General features: G+C 36.1%; 1 protein-coding gene across 2 annotated transcripts in view; it reads left to right on the top strand.

Moving 5' to 3' along the window:
- Window positions 1-2,919, top strand: part of LOC128886334 (arginine/serine-rich protein PNISR-like) — a 6,162-nt gene extending 3,243 nt beyond the window's left edge. The window contains exons 8-11 of one of the 2 annotated variants that reach the window (XM_054141084.1): window positions 894-965; window positions 1,235-1,329; window positions 1,561-1,717; window positions 1,795-2,919. In XM_054141084.1, coding sequence (XP_053997059.1) covers window positions 894-965; window positions 1,235-1,329; window positions 1,561-1,717; window positions 1,795-2,579 — 1,109 coding nt within the window. In that variant the 3' untranslated portion in view covers window positions 2,580-2,919. The remainder of the gene's footprint in view (window positions 1-893; window positions 966-1,234; window positions 1,330-1,560; window positions 1,718-1,794) is intronic. The other variant, XM_054141094.1, reaches the window with a different exon arrangement.
- Window positions 2,920-9,303: the final 6,384 nt, after the last annotated feature.

Below are 9,303 nucleotides of genomic sequence, written 5' to 3' on the forward strand. Positions count from 1 at the left end.
TTTCTTTTTCAAATAGAGACGAAAGTACCGTTTCTTTTTTTTTTTTTTTTTATTATTTCTTTTTCAAATAGAGACTAACTTCATGTCCCGATATATTTCATAAAATTAAAATTTGTATTAATTCAAAAAATAAATTGTCGTTTAGTGAAAAAGACGAGAGGGTGGCGAAGAATTACGTAATAAGTACTCGATGTAACTAGCAATAAAAAAATTCGAACGCTGTGCAATAAAATAAGTGAAACGCGGAAAGCATTTTCATTGAAAAAAAAAAACTTGTATACATTGTTTGAAAATATTGATAAGACTTAGTCGAAACGTTTACATCGAGTTCTCGATTGTTCTAATCAATCGTAGATTACAACGAAGCACGTCTATAACTATCGATTAGTTCGATAAAAGAATAATCAAGGAAAAACATCAATCGTATGCTGGAATTATAAATGTTGTTTCGTTGATCTGTTCCAGATTCTAATTGCTTTCTTTTCCACTTTTGAAAAAGTTGTTTCGCCTCGTCTAAAATTATATTCTTGACGCGCGGTGTAGTTCTAAAAAAAAAAAGTTACAGTTGGTCTTTATATTTTACACAAAACATCCGTATTTATTTTCACTGATGTCGAGCTACCTTATGGTCGTGCATAACTGTTAATGAAATGTTCTACTAACGTCATCTCTGAAGCAGTTTCAGTTTTGTATTTCTAAAGAGATTCGTTAAAGATTTCTTAAGGTGTATGAGGAATGAAGCAGGATCTCGGCTCTCCTTGTGTGTATCAATGATGATGATGATGATGATGATGATGATGATGATGATGATGATGATCAGTACCATTAAATTTTGGGGGGTATCCTGAGGATAGCTCTCAGCCATTGGGTACTAAATGCGTGTGTATTGTAAGTCCCTGCAGGAGAGACCCCCGTCGCATCCTTCAACAACATGGCCCCTCTTGCTCAGATCACTCGTAAGCTTGGTGAGTCCCTATGTCTTTACAATCTTCAACGCACGGTCATCCTAGGAACCGGTCGTGTACATGCCAGTCACTTGTAAAATGCATTCGTGCATTAACCGCTCTCAGTAGCCATGCTCGCTTATAAGTCTATCATGAAACGAAGATGTCTTTCAGGACATTTTTCAATCATAGCAGCAGCATATTTAGTGCTCGAGCGTATGTCTTTACTTTGAACGTGAAGAAGAATGACGTGCCGTGAGCAAGCGTAATAAACTATTCGTTTCGTATAGGTCTGGGCATCTATGGCGACAGCAACAGCGAGTCTGAGGAGGAGCAGAGCGAACACGTCCAGGCTCAAAACAACGACAGCGACGAGGAGCTGATAGTATGTTGCTTTGAATCCATAACGAATACGCTTTATTTTATTTTATTTTATTTAACGCCCTTATAATCCGTAACGACGTGACGTACAATAGTAGAGAGTGCAAAGTGAAAGATGAGATTCGAGAAACATCCTCAGGGGAGTGGTTAACAAACCACTCTCCTCCTGTGGATCCCCGTCCTATCAACGAAAAGACGGTGACACATAAAACACACCCCTAACGTATTGTTTCAGGAAACGTTGAGACGGCGGCAACAAGCGTTCAAAAAGACGGAGGAGGAAATCGAGGCGCGTCTAGCGGAGGAGGATGAGAGGGATGAGCAACGTTACGAGGAGCATTATAATAAACAACAGGAAAATCATACTGGTAATACAAGCTGCAAGGACACAGGTATGTTTCGAAATGAAATAAAACCTAAGGCATTGTATTGCATCATTAAGCGTAACTCCGTAACATCACTACTTTAGTTGATGAAAAAGAAACGGTAAATAATCAAAGAGAAGCGTCTGAAACTTTATCGAGCGGCGGACAAAGTCCACAGCAACAAAGCGTGCCGCCTGATACAGCAAAGACCGATACTCCATCGGGATCAGCCGATTCCGAATCTAGCAGTTCCGAGTCGACGAGCTCTGACTCGAGTCGCACCTCGGCGAAGAAGAAGAGATCGAGCAAAGTCCGTGAACGTGATTATCGAAAGAGGAAGTCGAAGAGTAGGAGTAAATCGAGAGGCAGGAAGTCTCGATCCCGTTCATCCGAGCGTGGTCGCAGACGCAAATCCAGGTCCAGATCGATAAAGTCTTCACGTAAAGAGTATCGTTCAAGGTCTTCGAGCAATTATAGGTCCGGGAAGAAGCATAGATCGCGATCGAGAAACCGAAAACGGCGCAGATCCCGCTCGAGGAGCTGCCGTAGATCTAGATCCGTCTCGGCCGCGAGGAAATGGTCACGCTCGCGTTCCCGGGGGAAGAGGAAGTCCCGTTCTCATTCGAGGAGCAGAAGACGCAGTAGGTCCTACTCTGTCAGACGCAGTAAATCTCGCGCCAGGGATAAACGAAGGACACGATCACGATCCAAGGGCAGAGACAGAACTCGCTCACGTTCCAAGGACCGCAAGCGTTCTGAATCTTACGTTTCCAGGAGCAAGAGGAGGAGTCGATCTAGATCTAGGGATCATAGGAAATCACGATCGAGATCAAGGCAGCCGAATCACCGGGATGGTAAGAAATCGTCCTCCCATCGGTACAGGAATTGAACCTGACCAACTTCTAGCCAAGGTTGTATATAAATATTCATATTAATAACTTTTTCGAAATATTCGTGCATACAGAAAAACAAAGGAGAGAGAAGTAACGAGAGATACTTTTTTGTTCTCCATAGATATATAAATATATATTATATATATATATATATATATAGACACATCGGAAGCAAAGTTTTTCATTGTGATTGTCCATTAAAATTTTTCCATGCGCGCGTTAACAATATCGAATCGATTAGATGACTTCTGTCTAATTCATTAGGCACGTTAACTTGTAATAATAATAATGTCCAGCCAGTTTTGTAATTATATCAAAAGAACATCAGACTTTTTACCTCTGTAGTGCTATATCGAATAAACCTACCCCTTCTTCCTTTTCTTTTTTGAAATAATCAGGAACACGTCGCCGAACCTCTTTCGTTTATCATTCTGATTGGTTTCCTTCTTTGGTATTCTTATTATTTTATAACAATAGGATTCGTTTTATACGAGAGGTTATGAGTCTACATTTTTCGCAACAGTGACTTGTAGCGAACGGCGATTTATTTGCGGCAAACAGACTTGCTGAATCCTCGGAAGCATGACTATTGTTGCATCGTGTACCCTTTCTTGTGTAACTTTTAAATAAATATTCCAACTTGTTGACATTGACAGCAAAAGTAACGATGGAAATTGCTTGGCCGGTGTCCGATGATGTTACGATAGGGGCCGGGGGGGAAGGGGTTACTTTGTAAAGTTGCCCAAGTTCGTGAAGCGTACTTATGCACAGGATGACGATAACCGTATATCACCTGAGATCTATGTACAATTTTTTAAATCAGAGACAATTTCGATTGAGTTTGACTTGTGATTAATTAAATTCCATGCTTTGTATACTACCCATAAGTTTTGTATAACCTCTTATTCAAGCTCATAACGATCGTTTAAAAAATGTTTTCCTTTATTTTTTTAATTTTGCTGGCCTCTCTTATCAGTGAAGGAGGAGGTAACACGATGTAACAATCGAAAAGCTACATAACCATTAAGCGAAATTGACTAAGTCCAAACGTGTTTTATATTATTAGACATTCGAAGATACCTGATTTGAGTGTATAGTTTATTCTTGTTTTACTATTCCGTTAGAATCGCGAGAATTATTTTTCGTTTGTTCCTTATGTATCCATTATCGCCCTATCGAATGAATAGTAACGAAATTATTACAACCCAGATGCCATCCGTAGCACGTACACGCAGACATTGATCTAATGATTCAGTTACAGTTTACATAATTGAAAGTACGTTCAAATACATTAAAGCGATGATTTCAATGTATTGAAAGTACGGACCCTACTTACATACCACTATGATAAGTGTAATGAGTCATTTTTGATTGAAATAAATAAAAAAAAAAAAAAAAAAAGAAAACGAACCATACCCAAACGTGATAGAGTGAAACATATCCACCTTGTATAATCATTTTTTGCAAAGGTAAGCCTTCGATTTGTTTGAAAGCGGATGGTTTACATGTTCTTCGAGTTTTATGATTTTTTTTTCCATTTTAATATATATTGAGAACTAGGCAACAAAATACATTCGTTCTATTGCATTATCATAATTTATGTCATATAAACATTTGATACAGTTTTAAAATTTCATTTGTAGAGCTTAGCTTTAGTAGTAGTGTTAATAGTAATTAGATTCTATAGAATATATCGGAGATAAGTGGATGGAGTGATCGAGAGTCAAAGTTTGGTTTGGCATGATATTGTTAACGTTCACTTTCATACATTTGGATATATAAAAGAACATCTGCAGAACAGAATGCAACGCATTGGTTTTTTTTCTCATGCGGAGTCAGAGGACGAGATTGCGAGAAAAATAATAACGCAAATGTTGAATCAAGTTTACGAACAATTGGGTACAGGTATCTGCAAAATGGTTGTAGATTTTGTCTCTTAACTTGAGCAACGTTAAAGTATTTGTTTAATCTTTACTTGAGGAGTTTTTGAGTCTTTAGCAGTAGATGTACCACTTTAGCAATATTTGTTAATAATATTAATTTTGTAGCGACACATTTCTTTTATATTAATATTCTTCTTTTCTGTAGATACATTTTTTTTTTTTTTTAATTTTTATTATTTCTATTCTTAATCATCTTTCACTGACCAAAGCTGTTTTCATTCCTGGTTAAGATTGTTTTTTATTTTAATAAATGTAAGTTATCCAGAAACAAATCTGACTAGTTTTGTATTACATTTGTAATAGTTAATAAATTAAAATAAATAATTTCTATTTCTACTTAACAATTTTCGACAAAAATACTTAATAAGTTAGACAAATTTCTTAGTTCCTAATTTCATGCTTGTAATGAAAAAAAAAAAACAATAAACCTCTAATACAAAATTTTTAAATGTAATGGGATTGTTTTCTTGTAATTTAAGTCTCCCCCCCCCCTAGTCATCAAGAATTGTGGTTTTGCAAGGAATCTCAAAATCATCGCTAATAATCGCTACCAAATGACCTTAACTTATACGTATATCACTTTGGATTACAACGAAAAATGATCGAAATCGTGCGAAACTATCTTTCAACGTGTAATAGTGTCTAGAGACAGTAAAAGTGTACTGAAAATGATGTACTTGTCAATTTGGTGTTCTATCTTTACTTGAATTTGACAGTAATGTGTATAACTGCCAGTACTTGTCAGTGAAAGAATTAAGAATAATTACGAACTAAATTCAATTAAACATTCAATATACCCTTGCGCACAGGTTTCCTCAAAACCCATCAAGTAAAGAAAGTATCACTATTTGATACATTTCGATCTCATATTTGTCTCAATTCTTGTCTATGTTGGATACGTGTAATAGTGTCTTCTCACTTATTGTTACATTCGTAAGAAATCAACGAAGATTGGTCTCGAGTCTGATAGTCGTTTAAATTGAAGCAGGCACTCAGTGATGTTTGTTATCGATAAATGCTCATTGTCTTCAATGTAAAATAGAAAATGCGTAATGATAAAAGTCTCACTTTAATGATCTAGCCTGACAGGGTCACGATTAAATTACATATCGTCTGCAGATACCGGTTACTATAAAATAAGGTACGTATTTTGATCTATGTGGGTAGCTATGGGGAGTCTATATTGACTAATCTTATCTATGCTCGTTAGAAGATACCTTATTTTAAATATACAGTAAATATACATGTATGCTTAAACTGTCAAAATATTCTCACCGATGTGATCGTTCAAAGAACAGTTAATGTTTACCCTTAAACCATAGGATCCTTCTTTTCTATTCTTAATCCTTTTAAATATTCGTTTAGTAACGATAAAGAAGTAATTGAAAGTATTCCTTCGAATAGAAAGTCATTTCAAATATACAAGAGCAATCTTTACAAGGACTTTTTTTTTATAATAAAGTTATTGCTCCATTGGTAAAATTTCGAAGAGGAACTTTGAATGCAATCCTATGTGGTTTAAGGGTCGACAAACGATTCGAGAGTTGCGATTACTCGCGTGGACATATTTATAGATAAATGTGTACAATGGAGGGGTAATTAATTTACCAAGCAAGATTGTCGGCAGGGGTGAGTTGCTAGTGAGAACATTGTTACAATTTAAGCATAGTGGATATCGTTAATTCGCTTTATGTATGGACTAGACTCAATTACTTATAATAGTAGATCTTCATACGATATTGCAAAGAAACGTAGTTTCAAGCTGTTACGATTGAAGATGTGAATTTACAATGTGGATTGTCGACACTTGTTACTGACGCTGTATTCATCTCGTATCCTACGAACTCTTTATTTAAAAGGAAACTGGTTTCGCTCATTGTATCGATATGAATGAGAGACTTAACAGCAAGAGCTCTAATTAATTACAGAGATCGATATGTATAGTATTTGTATAATAGATATGTATAGTAGTAATTTATTGTCACTATTGCAACGCCAATTTTTCAATGTCCTTTAGAAGTGTTAAAATATTTTACTATTATTTATAATTTGAGAGATATCTGCGATTCTAAATGTACTTTTGAAAGAACCACGTCGGTAACAAATGTCGACACGTCTATCGCAAAGCCGATCAGCGGACTGGATGTTTACAAATAATCATAGCAAAATAGTTTCGTATATTGTATAACACTACAACGACACGAAGTAGGTAAAGTACAGAATAATCGCAGCTCAAAGGTCAAAAGACGCGTGGATCCGAAGGAAAAAGACGTCGTTGATAGCCTTAGAAATCATTACCATACTATCCGTAAGATTTAAACGTTCCTAGTAGTAAATAATACAATATACAGGCTGAAGCACCTATCGCTGTCATCGCAAAAAACTTCATTTCTTTAAACGATACAAAATAAAATCAGAAGATATCGATTGGTTAAGAGGGGGAAATTGTTTCAAGATCATATTTTTGTGTAGAGTGTTTTAAACAATATCGAAGTGAATTTTTAGCATTCTGTAGCAATTTGAAGTTCGAATAATCTTTAATAAATATTTTGTCATGGTTGTCACACGCAAAATAGTGTTTTGTATAGGTGTCAGTACACATCCAATTCGTCGTAACATCAATTCCAAAACCAAATACACAAATATGAAGTCACGAAATGAATAATCTATCCCTCCTAAATAAACAATTTCTTTTTCTGACAGTTTTTTGTATCTTGAAAAAAAAAACGACGTATACTTTAGGGGTGAAAACGTTAAGTTCTTTAAACTGTATATATCTTTATATATAATATATATAATCTTTTTATATATACCAAGATCGCAGTAGAAAGAAAGGCGACACCGCGTCGTTTCCTTCCTGTTCTCCATTCTGATATGTATACTGTAACGTAACCCAAAATAAAATCACGTTTCTCTTCATTCCCCCCCCAATTTTCCCTCCGAAGAGTCGAAGAATTGAAATTTCTCGAGTCGATCGATTCATTCCCTATCGAGATTTCCCATCTCTCCTTCTTCTTTCCGCTTTCTTTTAGAAACTTTCATTTTCTTTAGAGCGGCGGACGTCAACGCAAGTTCGCGAAATGAGAGTACGTCTATTAAAATTATGGAAGGCCCGTCTAGCTTCGCTAAACGTCGATTACACATGTACATAAATAGCGTATAAATTAATTAAGTACAAAAATTACAAACTTATTAACAAAACAAAAAACATATATTGGCGAGACTGAGGGGTTCAGCTGAATTCGAGAGTTTCGCGGTTCATCTACTTTACTTCCCCCATTTTGTTTTCCGTCTTGGCCCGTTTAACAGAACACGCAACTCTATCTGCTCTCTGCTAGTTTTCTTGTTTATTCAATAGGAAAACGTAAAATGTGTGATCTACACTAGGGCTGGGACTATTCGAATAAACATTCAAATATTCTTATGCACTCGAAACAACATTTTCTGTGACTGTAAACGTAGTGGCTGCGAACGGAAGCTGGTTAAGGGAGGGCGTCACAAAAATCAGCTACCTATAGTTATTGAGGCAAAATTTTACAAGTACTTCGTACTTTTATGTAGTTCTTCCACGCTGAATTCGATGGTGTAGAAAGAAATTGTTTAAAAAATCGAATTCAGTGTGAAACAACTACATATAAGTGCAAAGTTTCAAAATGTTGCCTCAATAAATCCTGGTAGCTGATTTTTGTAACATTTGTCCCTGTTGTAATTTGTTCAAAAAGAACATAGAACAAATGGTCCCAACCTGATCCTACCCTAATCTACGCAAATCATTCTTCTGTCGAAGGCGTGCGAGATGCATTGTCGTTTTATCGAAATAAAATACTAATACTCGTTTGTTGATAATGCAATAAAGTGCCGCACGTTCAATTACCTAACGCATATCACAGAATCCATGTGTACACCTTTAAAAAATTATTACACGCGCGAACGCAACGACACGATTAACCCTTTCCCGGCCCCCCATCGAGGTTGGCTCGTGCATGATTATCTAATTTCGATTAATTTTCGGGCAAATTATCTCCGAGCGATAAAAAATATTCCACGATACCGGAGATAGATTACGGGCGCACGAAAAAAGTACACGTTCACTCGTTGTCGTCAACGAAGACAAATAATTTGAACCGCATCAATGTTGAGAAAGTAAAAGAAATAAAGCAACAATGGCAGAGATGGGCGAAATTTTAATTGGATAATAGATAATAAATGAAACAAGTGCATAGTAATTTATTCGATTCTCGTTTGTTCATTGTAGAATATCTTCTATAAGTTCTTCATCTTTTATTCGTCATTCGATATTTTGATCTAACTAAAAATTTGACCCATCTCTCAACGATAGTACGTACAGCACGATCGCAGGATTAATTAAAACTAAATTCCGTTTGTATGTTGCGTTTCAAGGCAGACCTGGGCATCATTCGAATAAATGAAACAAAATTACGTTTGCTAAGTCGCTTTTAAAAATTATAAAATAATTAACAAAAGTTGCAGAAAACAAAGTTACGTTTCCTAAATTATTTTTACAATGAAAAATTGCCATTTTTATCATCCAAGATATGTTCCATTTTGTTTTTAAAATAACCTCAGCCCAGGCCTGGTATCTCGTGGCTCGATCGAGGCGATTTGGTTTGTGCTCCTCGATGGAATCAAGATTTTTTAAATTTAAACATCAATTACGATCCCGGAAGATACGTTAATTTTAAACGTACGTTGAAAAAATCTAAATATTTCTCCTGGGGGGGGGGGGGGGGGGGGGGGGGGGGGGGGGGGGGGGGGG

Source organism: Hylaeus anthracinus, unplaced genomic scaffold (genome assembly GCF_026225885.1).
Source record: "Hylaeus anthracinus isolate JK02 unplaced genomic scaffold, UHH_iyHylAnth1.0_haploid 0, whole genome shotgun sequence".
In the NCBI taxonomy this organism is placed as follows: Eukaryota; Metazoa; Arthropoda; class Insecta; order Hymenoptera; family Colletidae; genus Hylaeus; species Hylaeus anthracinus.